The sequence below is a fragment of the Aspergillus luchuensis genome, chromosome 1, assembly GCF_016861625.1.
Source record: "Aspergillus luchuensis IFO 4308 DNA, chromosome 1, nearly complete sequence".
Taxonomy (NCBI): Eukaryota; Fungi; Ascomycota; class Eurotiomycetes; order Eurotiales; family Aspergillaceae; genus Aspergillus; species Aspergillus luchuensis.
This window is the reverse complement of record NC_054849.1, coordinates 1,994,741-2,008,480: the sequence shown is the minus strand read 5'-3', so window position 1 is coordinate 2,008,480 and position 13,740 is coordinate 1,994,741. Positions and strand designations below refer to the sequence as shown.

The window sequence follows — 13,740 nt, the reverse complement described above, 5'->3', positions numbered from 1 at the left end:
ATCACTGACTCGTAGTTCAAAGAGACCCCTCGCCAGGCAAGACTCACAACTCCAAGTAGAAAGACATCTATAAGTATGGAAACCGACCAATCGCATTCTTTGTTCTAGTTGCCGCACTATTTTCCCCAATCCGGTTAGTGCCATAGGAGGATTAACCAAAGATCGACTCCAGCTTCTCGGAGCTCATCACTTCGGTCCACTGGATGTATTCCCATTCCTGGCCAGGCCCCTCAGCGGCCCTTCTCACGTCGGCTAGAAACCACACCCTATCGAGAATCTTCTGCGCGCGGCCAATAACAGCGAGTCCTACAATTTCCTGAACGGTCTTGATGCGCTCGCGCACGAATTCCCTCCAGAAAAGGTAGGTATCCTGCTGCAGTATGGATGCGGGGACATCGGTCGAGAAACATGGAAGTTGCAGAGCACTACCCGCGATAATTAATGGAAGCGTGAGCACACAGTAAACTCCAGATGTTGGCGGAAGCACCCCGACGGTGGTAAGCACATTGCTGGCCAGGTTCAAGATACTGTGGGTTAGACTAGTATCCACAGAAAGGCCTCCGTGCAGTTCGGGGAAGGTCATATAGAGCTGAAGTAATCCTACAAGCCGGTAGACGCGTGCAATTCGTTGGAGGTGGTCGATAGGTGTCCGGGAATCAACCGTGTCTTCTATGCGATCCGTTGGTAGGATTTTGTAGGAATGGAGCGCAGTTTCAATGGCTCTAGCCTGCTCGAGCATGTCGGGGCCTACATGGCCCCACCCTACAGACAATTGTCGGGCAAGAGATCGCTGCCTTGTCAATATACCAACTTGGGCCAGATGTATGAAAAGTGGTGTGCAGATGCCTGTCCAGGGATTGACGTAGATGGTGCACTTCTCGTCCTCGAGACTGTACGGTATCAGGTAGGAAATCGAGTCCAGAGACTGGTTGTGTACAAAAGAAGCGACTGCTTCCCAGTAAGACATGATCCCTGTGATTGTGTTTCCTGTTCGGGGGCAGCGTGCTGGGACGGTGGTAATCCATTTCTGAAACAAGCTGCGTGCACCATGGAGATGCGTTACTCCGAGTTGAGTTGGATCATGCCACCCCTATGAAAGGTTATCAGTTTGACATACAAAAGGCTGGCATAAGCACACGGAGGATGGCTACCTCTGTCATGCCCAAAAGTATGCTACCAAGTAATATCTCGGCAATCTCATCGAGCGGTGAGCCATTGTTTATTTCTTGTATCAGAAACCCCTTTGTGAGTTTTGCCTTCAAGCAGGAGAGTGCACTTGTCCGGTGCCGCAGTGTTATCGTCATCATATTCCTTTGTTTTGTTGTCAGATGAGCGGCGGACATTGATAGCACGCAGTAGTGAATCAGAGGTCGGGAGCTTATCAGGGATCCCAATTCGACGCGGAGGAAGTTCTTTTGTGAGTCAAAGCACGAGTTGACAGGACAAACATTAGAGAAATAATGCCAAAGAAGTGCAGTGTCATCGTCTTGTGGGGTAGACAAAGTCCGTTGCGCTATAAAGGTTCTTGTCCATGAATCACCACAATCATCTCTCAGCAGACTTGAAGGAGTCCAGATATCGTTCGACGGCAAACTGTTTGCCGTAGAGATGAATACGGGGTCTGATCTAGCAGCAGTCTCGTTCTGCGCGGAATGGACATCTGTCTGCCTAGACAGGGAACATGTGGCACTGTCCGACACTGTGGACTCGAACAAGTTGGGTTCCGCTGAATGAATGGGCTCTGTCCTCTGAAGCACCCGCTCGGAGGACTTCGGTGCTGCGCTATTATTGCCACTTTTCCCCACCTCATATTTGGATGACCACTTCAAAGGACGTTTGTATCCCGGGCATTCAAAACCTTTACGGGTGCATTGAATACACACAGGAAGCGTTTCATCGCATTTGATTCGCTGTTAGCCAGGTCAGCTTGTACAATCGTGAGGAAGTACCCTATAAGTTGCTGGTCCCACCCTTTGTTTGCATCTTAGACAGCCATCTGGCATCAGACGTGTGTCAGTTCCCTCAATGTATGCACACTTAAATCATCTTAGCTACTCACTGCGAGTCTTCACCCTGCGGCGTGAGACGGGCTGTGAGTCCGACATTGACAATGGTGGGCCCAGGCGAACGGGCATGGTAGTAGTATTGCTCGTGAGGACAAGTTGTGGAGTAGATGAAGCTGATTGCAGATGGCGGCAATAATCCGCAAGAGTTGATAAGGTATCTCACTAGTGCTTCCCCGCAATTCCGCTGTCAAGATAAGCATCGGAACGTTCCACTGGCCCGCACTTTTTATACTCTTTCAGATACGAAGCGCTAATCATTTCGTGTCTGTATATCAGTTGCAAGGGTACTGGCCATGGCGATTCCGAAGATGCCTATCTTTCAGGTTGCAACCGGTTATTGGACACTCATGATGAACTCTATACCTCAGAGTTTCTGCTTTATACATCCCATTCCTACCCACACAGTCTTACATTTCGTGAATTAATGGCACTCCTATTGCCAAAAATAAAAAGCCACCCAGTATGAAGAACCCTAAAGATACTACGGCTGCCAAATCGGCAGACATTGATGAGAATGGGCCCAGCATGGGAGAGGTTATCCCAATCAAGGTTACTATCCTCTTTTCTTAATCTATACCAGTCTGAAGTCGACATGGGCAACTTCTAATGGCGATGCTTGGTCTGTAGAAGCCCTTTTCTCGGCTTACTATATTTGCCTTGACTGTGGTCCTCATGTCAACGTGGGAGGCGCTCTCCAGGTAAAGCCTGCGCTCACTTCATGACCTTAACTTCGTGTCTAACTGTTCCGTTGACGATAGTACAATGTCCTCGGGTCTCGTTAGTGGTGGCCCTGTATCCCTCATTTATGGATTCCTTCGTTCGTCCTACCTTTCTCCAGCCGCATGTAATATATCTGATCAGATGGTAGTTGCGATTGTGGGTTCCATGGCAACAGCAGCCTCCCTAGGTGAAATGGTGTCTATGTCGGTGCTTCCCGCTTCATACTTGAGATTATCTGACTTTGTTACATTATAGGTATCCTACGGCTGGTGGTCAATATCACTTCATCGCAAAGTTCGCACCCAACAAATGGCAGAATATCCTCAGCTGGTTCGTGGGATGGATAGGTAGGCACCGTCATCACCAGGCTTATACGCGACGATGCTTGTCTCTTACACATAATAGGAACCTTTGGCTGGGTATCATTTACTGCTAGTGCCCCTTATCTTGCCGCAGGCATGATACAAGGCCTTGTAGTCCTCACATGCGAGGCGTATCAGCCTCAGCGCTGGCATTTGTCAATGATATACTGGGCTCTTGTCGGTCTCTCCACCGCTCTCAATATCTGGGGCAGTCGTCTTTTCTCCCTGGTAGAGACGGCGTCTCTCATCATTCACCTGGTGGGATTTCTGGTTGTCCTAATCGTTATGTGGGCTTGCGTGCCAATCAAACATGATGCCAGCTTTGTTTTCACTACCTTTCTGAATAGCACTGGGTGGCCTAGTAATGGTCTTTCCTGGTGCCTTGGAATGCTCTCCAGCTGCTATGTTTTGGCGGGTTCGTTGACAACCACCTGTTATACATAATGCATAATCTGACTCTCAGATCAGGCTACGACGGAGCCATCCATCTTTGCGAGGAGATGGCTAACCCAGAAACCGCCGTCCCGTACTGTATGCTGGGGTCGCTGGCCATCAACGATATATTGGGTTTTGCTTTTCTACTCACCGTTCTGTTCTGCATGGGGGACATGGAAAGCGCACTTCAGACCCCGACCGACTACCCAATCATTGAAATTTTCCGCAGTGTGACCAAATCCATGGCTGGAAGCTGTGCCCTGACTGCTGTTTTAATAATCGCAGCCTGGCTGGGTACCATTGCACTGCTGGCATCGACGGCTCGTATGGTTCTCTCATTGGCTCGAGACAGAGGTATTAACAGTCTTGTTATTCTTCTCTTACTTCTTGAATGTCATCACTGACCCACACAGCTCTTCCATTTTCCAGTTACCTTTCTCAGCTCGATTCCCGCACAGAGTTGCCGAAGCGCGCAATAATCACAACTAGCTGTCTGCTCATCATGTTTGGGTTGATCAACATTGCATCCACTACTGCCTTCAACGCCATCCTCTCACTTGCCGTTCTAGGATTACATATCTCATACCTTGTCCCTATTGTCTTCTTCCTCTGGCGCCGCCTTTCCGCACCACATAGTGTGAACTATGGACCATGGAGGCTTGGCCGCGCCGGCATTGCAATCAATGTCGTCGCCATCATTTATTTGCTATTCACCAGTATCTTCATGGTGTTTCCCTCTTATCAGCCCGTCACTCCGTCTAACATGAACTATGCTTCCTTGATCTTTGGGTTCGTTTGCTTGATGAGTACGGTGTTCTGGCTGATGCGTGGCCGAAAGGAATATGATGGTCCTGTTATCGCTGTCAATTTGTGAGGGGACCCTTTATATACAATTAGGACCATAAGTAGAAGGGAAGGAGCTTTGGAGGACACGCCATAGCATGGCAAAACAATGGTTTCGATCACAATGAAGTGGTAGCCTACATGAGAAGTGTATAGCGATCCTGATTAACATCTCCACTACTGAAGGTCACCGAGAATGTCAACTTGGCATTTAGGGTCTTCATCGTATCTTCAACATGTGCGGAATATTCCGGCAACATTGCACTTCAACTATCTATGTGAATTACTGTACCACAATTATGTTTCCCTCCTATGAACATCAATTTGTCGTTTACCCACTCTTTCAAGAATGATCTCCGAAGCACGTTCATATTCATTTGGAAAGGGGGCATGATTCCATCATATTGGGCATTGATCGTCGGCATCGATATATTATGGAGAGCAATGAAGGGGTTTATACATGACTACATCTATAGCTCAGCAACAGCAATACCCGTTCTAGATACGAACATCCTCAGGAGCAGACGTCTTCCCACTGTCCTGACCCATAGCGGTAAAAGCCTCCCAACTCTCACGCTCGATATCCACAATCTTGCCCTCGTCAAGAAATACCTCCTCCCAGCCGGCGGTCACCGTGGCCCGCTCCTGGTCCAGGATATGGTCCTCCCCAGCGACGAGACTCTGAAACTCTGGGTCCGCGATAATTGCCTGCAGCGTCTCGGGATTAGGCACGTACATCGAGATCGAAACGTCGTGGTCGTCGAGTTTCCAGCCGGGACGGAGAGCCCAGGGAAGTTTCTCGGTGATGAGGCTCTTGGTGATTGGTGGAGTGTATACCTAGTGAGGAAATATCATGTTAGGGTCAAGCGAGATAGAAACGGACAATTTGGAAAAAAAACTCACATGTGTGATCTTGTAGGCGCCGTGTCTCTCCTGAATACGGGCAGCCTTGGGTGCATGTTGTCTGGCGCCATATTCATGGAACTTCTTCCAAGAAATACCTTCTTTCTTGTAGCGAAAGGAGGTCAGCTTGATGACCAGTTGCTTCTGGGGATCCATGTTCTGTTGTTCTGTTCTGATCTGATGCGGGAAGTATGAGAATGTAGGAGTTGGGGGGAGTAGTAGTAGTATTCGAAAAGAGGATAAAGGTGTGAGAAATGAAGGCGAGACGATCACTGAGCCTTGGGGAAACCCCCCAATTTATGTCCATTACTATAATATCTTACAGCAGCGTGACATACTAAGTTACTAGTAGGATATTGTAATCCCTGTAACTCGTCCTTTTGAAAGCGAATAATCCGCGCATACAAACAAAGACTGGCTTATGCTGGGATTTGCATCTCTGGTTGAAATTGTTGGCTCCATCCTGTACACTATGCATGCCACTAAGTATCAACTAACACACACTAACTGACAATCGACTGTTGTTCGCTTTCGCCGGTCTATTGTCCCCACAAGGTTCTTGCTTCGCCTCTCAGATCCTTGCTTAGCATACAATACCCCGGTTACTACTAACGCTTTTAGTCTATCAGGACGGAAGAAGAGCGACTGCGCCAGTTGGATCATCCACTACTGCCTGCTTCTGTTCGCCTTTCCAGCCTGTTGATATGTCACAGTGATTGGTGGTGACTGTTATGAGACTAAGTAGTAGTACGTATTCACGTCGTCCAATGCCTACCAATACCCTAACAATCATACCCCGCGTGTCTTTCCCTTTCCCCAATCTTTCATCTTCTCAAAGAAATTTGTCTTTGTACATACTTACCTCAATCACATTGCTACATGTATCGCCTTTTCCACAAATACTGAAACCCCACAAGCTGAGCCCATGCTCATCAATGAGGAACCCTTGCCGCTTTCTGGCTGTCGCCTATAATCCTGGGAAGCTCTAGGATCTACTTCTCATCTCCTGCAATCGAGGCAACAAGGAAAGCCCTAGCCACATGATGTATTATGCTAAGTATATAGTACTAACTGTTCAAGGTCTGCTGGTGTGTGAAACTTTCCCACCCAATACTTCGAGGTCCTTCACCACGGAAGCCCTTGTACTGTTTCCCCTCAGACAGAAACAATATTTATATAGGTATGTGAATAATCCAACAAGTGTAATCCCATTATCCAGCGCGCAGTACATCGAGACTTAGCGATCGAGTGCATGAGACTTGCATTAATCACGAAAGAGCTTGGGGCAACCACTAATTATCTGATGAAAACCGCCCAGACGTGTTTCTCTGAAAGCTGCCCTCGCTCGCCCAATTGCACAGCCGTAGAAAACATTTGGCCAAAGATAGAGTATTGTTATGCATTGAATATCGCTGTCGAATCATGACTCGGGATTATACTAGTTCGTCTTGTATAGAATTAGTTTGAAATTTAGCACTGCGCGAAACATACTTATACTTGCAGCTCTTTGCGTGGTGATCAAAGACTATTCTGGGAAGGTGTTCTCCCGCCTCCTAACTAGGATATAAGGTCGTATAGTGGGCGCCTTGATCATCCTAGTTGTATAGTTGTTCGCGCAGATTAGTAGCAGCGACAAGTTGATACTTGCAGAGGGTACTCGTATTCTCTGATTCTGGATGCACTTTTGCTTCTTCATGGAATGGCGTTAAGATCGTATCTGCTTCTTTGTGCATTATGTATATGAGACGTATGTACATTGTTTCTCTCTCACTTTCTCTCTCTCTCTCTCTCCTCTCTATACCGAGAGGTATATGTATAAAAGTGTAAGTTGGATATTCTGCCCACTCCGGGCGTCTTCCAGCCAGGTGAAGTGTAGTATCAGTCGAGTATCCCGCTGCATAGGAGTCCGTATTGGGTTTTGTTCTGAGTATCGACTGATATGCGCATCCCCTCGATCAATTGTGTAAATAGGTTGTTCTGGATATTGCGCATCACCGATGACGGCCCGGGAATGGATCACTGTTGGACGGTTCATCTGTACAAACATGACCATAATTAGTAACCGTAGAGCAAGAGTAATAATTCAACACAACAGCAATCAAGATAGGGGCATGAAACATACACGGCATCCAGCACAAGAAGTAATAAGCGGCAGAGAAGAACGACAGAATGGCAAAAGCGACATAAGACGCCGCGTAGAGCTTCATCACCACCCGTGACCTTTGTCGTCCATATCTACTACTAATACTGCTATCACCACTAGCATTGCTCAGAATTTCCGTGTCATTGTCATTGTCATCGTCATCGTGATCATCGTGTCGCCTATACCCCCGGTAGGGCTGACATTTTTCAATATCGGGAGGGTTGTTATTATTATTAGAATCGCTGCTGTGATGGTTGTAGTTGTACTTGTGCACCGTAGTATCTTCCGAGTGAGTGGAACTTTCTTCGCTAAGATTGCAGTGGGTAAATGTCAGCTGATGGTAGTACATTGATTATTTTATACATAAGTAGGTGGTATAGTAGTAGCATCTCATGCTATTGTGTACATTCCCGTATGCAGGGTGCGGGATGGATTGGCTAGAGTACCAATCCAATCCCTGCATAGTCAGTCGGAAATGACCCAAATTCTGGGGTAATAATGTGATTGGGTTGCAATTGATAAGCGCACCAGATAACTTTTCTTAGTGGCTAATCAGAAACAAGACAAAAAAGAAAGTAAGGTGACTGACTGACCTTGGCCTCTTCAGGGAAATTGGTAATTGGCCGTTCTGCATGCGACTCATCTCACCAGAACCACGCAAATTCGTTAGGAGTCAGTCAGCTCGGAATAAAGTTCAAGACCGGCGAATCCTTGTGATGATGATGACTGGAGCTGAGGGAAAGGGGACAACATTTCGGAGCTGGAAATATTAACCATAATAATAATTCTGGATTTCATTGCGCGAGCCTATTATTTACCCTTAGCCTCCCCCTGTAAATCCGTAGCGATGCGGGCGTTTCAGTCTAGGCTCGTTAGTGAATTGGTTAGTGAGTTTGTCTAGTCAGGCAGTTGAGGGCGGTGATGAGTCAGCTGTGCATTGGGGGAGCATAAAATGGATCTTATGCTTCAGGGGTCAGGAGATGGGATGATGATGTTGTTGATGGTCATGTTGACAATGGGTGGCGTGGTTCAGTTGGTCAGTGAGTGGACGGGAAGGAGATTTCTTCATTGCTATTTACGGATTTGGATTATCCCAGAAGGCTGAAGAACTTATTGGTAACTGCTACTACTCACTTTAGCCGATGTAACAACTTGGCCAGCAGAAAGCGCTCAGATGTCGTGCAATCCCCTGGCGAGAGTGCGCCACGAGTGTCAAAACCAATCAACCTACATGCTGCTACATTCCATGTGTTGGTTGAACCCCTTTCATGCTGAGAAACTGTCTAATTCTCCGGGAGACAGCTCGGTTGAAACCTTATGGCTGTTTGGCTCACTGCTTAACCATGGTTGAACCACGGAGCAAGGCACACCTGGTGTGTCACTCAAAACAGGGATCCCTACTGTAGAGTGCTGAAAACGGCGGCTGCCCTACATCCCTAGTCAGGTAGGGATCAAACTCGGTACTTCAACAATGTATGGAAAGGGAAAGAGCCAGGCAGGGATGAGTAGCCATTCCAAGATAGTAAGTCAAAAGCCAAAAAATAAAACAAAAAAAGACACCCATTTCTACGATACCCGGACTGAATCCGCCGGTACGGATCACGGAAGTGATTTGAGGTATTACCAATGAGAAATCGCTGTGATTCGTAATAAGGCTCCATTTACCGAGTCCCCAACAGGCAATCAGCAGCAACGGCAAGGTCCACCGCGGTGGTACCTGCAGATACCGTGCTCGAATAAGGTACTGATAGTCGAATGGAACCTGGTGGCTTCCTTGACGCTTAGGGAGGGCACCTTGACTTGACAGCTTGACGGACAGCTTTGGCCAATAACCACAAGGCGGACGCTTCAGCAGGAGTTGCCTCAACACGGGTCACAATTGGAAGTTATCCACTTGGCCAAACGGCTAATTCTCGCCCGAGGTTCGGGATTGCGAGATACTTCCTGTATTGTCCCTCGCCAAGATGTGCGTATGTGTGGGAGAGATAATAGAAGCCCAAGCAACGTTACGCGGTCCTGAATAGAAGCCACAATGCGCAAAGTAGGCTTAAGTTTCGTACTAGTCAACTTTGTGCTCTCTAGCAAAGTTGCCAAGCTGGAGTGTATGCACCGCATTAGTATCAGCATTCTCTCCCCCCGGCATGTGACATGTCTGCCCAGAATCAAGTTCGCTTGAAAGTACCGTCCCTTAGTGCAACCTAGCCGCAAGCAAGATGGGCCGCAATTAAACAGTATTTGGATGAGGAACGACAATCATCATTATTGGGTGCTTATGAGAGTTTCCGATTGGCGCTGAATGAAGATCGCCCAGCCAAGCATGAAAGGACACTCGGGAGTGCAACAGGGACTTCAATTACTTTTGACTGGATCGTCCATTAATCAGCGCCGAAGTGGTTATTTTCGGAAGGAGCTCTTCCCTGTTAGGATCCAAAGCCGGCCGTTAGAACTTAGAAATCTAGAAAGAGGAGAAAAAGCGGCAAGACCCCGGCCTGCATTTCCCCCGGAATAGAAACCACGCGGTATTCCGGCGTCAACCCTGACGAGACCGCAGAGGCATTGGCCAATGGCATTGGGTGGTCGGAGCTATGGAAGATACTTACTACTGTCCAAGTAATAAGGTAAGTATCATGTAACCTGCGGATGCGTTGCCGTTACGGAGTATCCATTTTTACGGAGCGCTTTCCATGCGGTTTTCAGGAACCCCATCCAGCCGGAGTGGAGTGGAGTAATATATACGAAGTTACGAACGGTAAGAGAGGCCAGAAGGGTAGGGGTCGGAGGAGTGGGAAGGAAAAAGGGGGTTCGAACTGCAGAAGGATTGTTGTGGGCAAAGGCTTGTTTGTCGTTTGCCCGTGACTACCCATTCACTAGAAATGCTTCAACGAAATTTAGGGTCTGAAGGATGGATGCAACATTCGACTATTGCATCTCACAAAAGTTGGCTATCTCAGGGCGGGTCAGATAGACACCAAACTCTGGACACTGATAGTACTTTCTGGCTGGCAGGCAACTAACTGCCCCCGTCAATAAGTTAGCCCTGGTCTATGCGCAAAACCTTTTTTCCCTCTTTCTGTCCTTCTTTTTCTGGCCATGCAAGGGGGTCGCAGTGCACCGTGACCAAGTCAATGGCATGGAAGGAGTTCAATGCGTCCTGTCAGGACTCCGCTTTTGCTGTGGGGTCGATGGGAACTCGAAACTGGTGAAACAGACTAAGAATCCCACAGAGGACGAGGGGGTGAAGCACGTGGTTGGAGCGCGCAGCCGGTCGTATTTACATCGTATGGTATCAGCACAGTACGTATCGTTACTCTTCCTGTGTATTACACAGAGATGGTATCTTCTGCTCTTTGTCTGTTGTGGTTATGCCTGAAGACAACACTCCGGAGTATCTTCCACCAGATAACATTGTTCATTATCGGGCTCATTCGATGGAAATAGAACGGATGTGGATGGCCATCCTTGCTGTAGATCTCTGCTAAAAGCAAAGACTCCAAGAAACCGCCAGAGCCTAGACCCCAATTAGCGATGGGCTAAGGTTTGTTTGCCATTGTCTATTATCAATAATATTTTTGAAAGGGTACTTCGACCACCCTAGAGGCTCTCTCTGGCCCTAAATGAGGCTGCTTATTGCCCGAACCATGGTACTCAACCCGCGAACCATCCCGCGGGAGGCCTGTCTTGCCTGTACCGTGTAAGATCTAACGACGAAGGCATGACCTTGAAACCCACAGTGATGGGCCCAGGATAACCCAGGGACATTCGTGGAACATAATCAAAGCACGAGAATGTGTATGCCCCTATTCGCATGTCAGGTGCACACCGATCAAAGTGAATACGTACAGCTTCGTTTCATCTGTTCGGGGTTCGGAGGAAATCCAAATGCAGAAGGATTTTCGAGTTCCACTCCGACATACTTCTCGAAGGAGATAAGGAATGCGACACGGGAGGAGCTGCATTGAGATTGGAGGGACCCTGTTACAAGGTGAATTTTTGCATCCGCCTTTTCACCTTTCATCGAGGGAAGGTATGCAGGCTTCTCCTGCGTTTGAGGACGAAACTTGGATAGCGCCGATGACCAGCATATGATAGATCTCATAAGGATAATCGAAAAAGCAAACACCCACGCATGGATGCGTCTGCTAAACTAGACTTGCTCGCCACTCCCGCTTCACCTGTTCGCTTGGAGGGTGTTTCCTGTGGCTAAGGCTAAGCGCCCATCTTACCTCCACTGATTGACGCTGACGGACTGCTGATTAAAGCTACCCCTGCCTTAGTGGCCCGACGGCGTGTTGGCCGGCGGGCAAGACGACTCCGGAAACCCGGAAAAGGCGAAAGTGATCTCCACATTCCCATTTTCCAAGAAGAAAAAAGAGAAAAAGTATTTCAGTGCGAGCATCTTTCCACGACGATTTCTGGTCCTCGACCTCGGGTGGTCAATGAACGATACGATCTCCGAATCATGACAGATCATGATATCGTAAATAAAGTTTCACATGGCATGGTTTTACCCCTACTTAAGTAGGTTTCGCATTGATCCGACAGTGATGAGATCATGCGAGATCTGGATGATGACCACAGAACAACAGAAGCAATCATGCAACTATCGCTCAATGATTCGACACCCATCGCAGAAGCATGCTTTCCTCAACACTTGGAAGAAGATCGCGGTGCTGTGGAGCCAAGTGTCTGCTAAAACTCAGCCGCAGGCTCTTGACAAACCAACGGAAGATACCGAAATTGTCGCTGGCGAATTTGGAGAGAAGCCACTTGCGTAGATAAGGTTCTACAGTAAGCTTAGGCAGTTCGAATGCACAGCCCTCTTGTTTCTCTTTGTTTGTGATGGATCGCAATGAATGGCGATGATCTATGAGAACCCGAGGCACTAGTTCAACTCAATTTCTCGACTCCTTCCTGGTCCAAGAGCGATGTACATTCAGTGTCCTCTATAGACCGACGGATTAAAGACCCGGGAGCTCGAACATCGATAACGCTGTCAATAGTTCCTCTACCCTTTGGTCTAACAAATAATAGTAGTCAGTTCGATCAAGGTGGGCTTGCAGGCTTCATTCGGACTTGGTACAAAGTACTTACTTTGTCCCAAAACACAGTCCATAGAAGCAGATGCTACTCGTCGATCGGTGCATACCAATGCATCCGATTCGCGCCTCGTGGCGTCGTCGTTCGCTTGCATGGCTTGGCAGCCGCAGGAGGGCACCGGTGGGAACATGACTCGGGGTCTCATTCGCCCCCGGAGTCACAAGGATGCATCCATAGCCCAGGAGTAAGTCGTTGGCCATCAGTGGTACGAGGTAACTGATGCTGACGTCCAGCGACCGTGGGATTGGGGGCTAAACTGAGTTCCCAATATCTACGATCCTTGCGGTTATAAGTTTATTGAGTTCATATAGATTCATATACCCAGATTAAAGGATCGCGGTCGGAACCATATTGATGGGTAAGGTAATATGGCACGTGGATAATGGCGACGTGAGAAGGCATTACTACTAGTACTCTGATAGTGGGAGTAATGCTGCATTTTTGAGGAAAAAATCCATCTCAAATCCAGATTGATTGAGAATTAATTTCACGAAGACCCATAGAGGAAGGATCTATGGTCAATCCATTGTCGATGGGCCCGCGGGTCATCGGCGAGGCCGGAACTTGACTCGAACAAGTACGTACCTACTGGCTATCCATCTGCTGGATATCCCGAATGATTAATTGTCAACTGCTGGATGTTTTCCCCAGCTGGACAGTGTGTTGCTGCAGAGAATGATTGAGGATACGGAGAGCTCTCCGTACTAAACCACGTATATACCGGGTACTAATATCGTTTTGGTATTATAACGCGTTGTGCCACCCATAACTCGCAAGATTATTACTTACTGACTAGTAGCTTACGGGCGGTAAGAAGCATTGGACCTTAATGCACTCCATTTCCAATCGGCTCGAACCAGGCTAAGAGCGGACGAAGAATGAATGGAGCCATTCATCCACAGTTGAATGGAGTTCCGGGGTGGGTCGGCATTGTTCGTCTACAACCAGTGAGATCAGGGCCAGGCCGTCTACTTTGTACAGGGAGCTCGCAGCCGGGATGCTATCACGGAACTAAACGACACTAAGAAGCCAAGGGCTTACGGCTAAGGCCCTTAGGGGACGGTAGCCACAGCGGACTAGTCCCTTTCTAGATTCCCAGAACGGGGCCCAATGCGACGCCGGAAATCTTTCACACGGTTTTCACGGGTAATACAGGCCCCGGTGTCAGGGC

General features: G+C 48.1%; 5 protein-coding genes across 5 annotated transcripts; 1 reads left to right on the top strand and 4 right to left on the bottom strand.

Moving 5' to 3' along the window:
- Positions 1 to 151: 151 nt before the first annotated feature.
- AKAW2_10702S (Zn(II)2Cys6 transcription factor) lies at positions 152 to 2,105 on the bottom strand (the record flags this gene model as incomplete). The annotated part of the gene is made up of 4 exons (XM_041690124.1): positions 152 to 1,090; positions 1,152 to 1,910; positions 1,971 to 1,996; positions 2,060 to 2,105. The coding sequence occupies 4 exons, from the start codon at positions 2,103 to 2,105 to the stop codon at positions 152 to 154; spliced, it is 1,770 nt and encodes a 589-aa protein (XP_041537422.1).
- Positions 2,106 to 2,528: 423 nt separating this feature from the next.
- Positions 2,529 to 4,457, top strand: AKAW2_10701A (putative GABA permease; the record flags this gene model as incomplete). Its single annotated transcript, XM_041690113.1, has 8 exons — positions 2,529 to 2,615; positions 2,694 to 2,764; positions 2,825 to 2,883; positions 2,935 to 2,989; positions 3,042 to 3,133; positions 3,192 to 3,563; positions 3,617 to 3,937; positions 3,997 to 4,457. 8 exons carry the CDS (start codon positions 2,529 to 2,531, stop codon positions 4,455 to 4,457), a joined length of 1,518 nt encoding a protein of 505 aa, XP_041537421.1.
- Positions 4,458 to 4,924: 467 nt separating this feature from the next.
- Positions 4,925 to 5,485, bottom strand: AKAW2_10700S (EthD domain-containing protein; the record flags this gene model as incomplete). The annotated part of the gene is made up of 2 exons (XM_041690102.1): positions 4,925 to 5,263; positions 5,330 to 5,485. 2 exons carry the CDS (start codon positions 5,483 to 5,485, stop codon positions 4,925 to 4,927), a joined length of 495 nt encoding a protein of 164 aa, XP_041537420.1.
- Positions 5,486 to 7,320: 1,835 nt separating this feature from the next.
- On the bottom strand, positions 7,321 to 8,115 carry AKAW2_10699S (uncharacterized protein; the record flags this gene model as incomplete). Its single annotated transcript, XM_041690089.1, has 3 exons — positions 7,321 to 7,364; positions 7,452 to 7,780; positions 8,066 to 8,115. The coding sequence occupies 3 exons, from the start codon at positions 8,113 to 8,115 to the stop codon at positions 7,321 to 7,323; spliced, it is 423 nt and encodes a 140-aa protein (XP_041537419.1).
- Positions 8,116 to 10,792: 2,677 nt separating this feature from the next.
- Positions 10,793 to 11,568, bottom strand: AKAW2_10698S (uncharacterized protein; the record flags this gene model as incomplete). Its single annotated transcript, XM_041690078.1, has 2 exons — positions 10,793 to 10,980; positions 11,313 to 11,568. 2 exons carry the CDS (start codon positions 11,566 to 11,568, stop codon positions 10,793 to 10,795), a joined length of 444 nt encoding a protein of 147 aa, XP_041537418.1.
- Between the last annotated feature and the right edge of the window lie 2,172 nt (positions 11,569 to 13,740).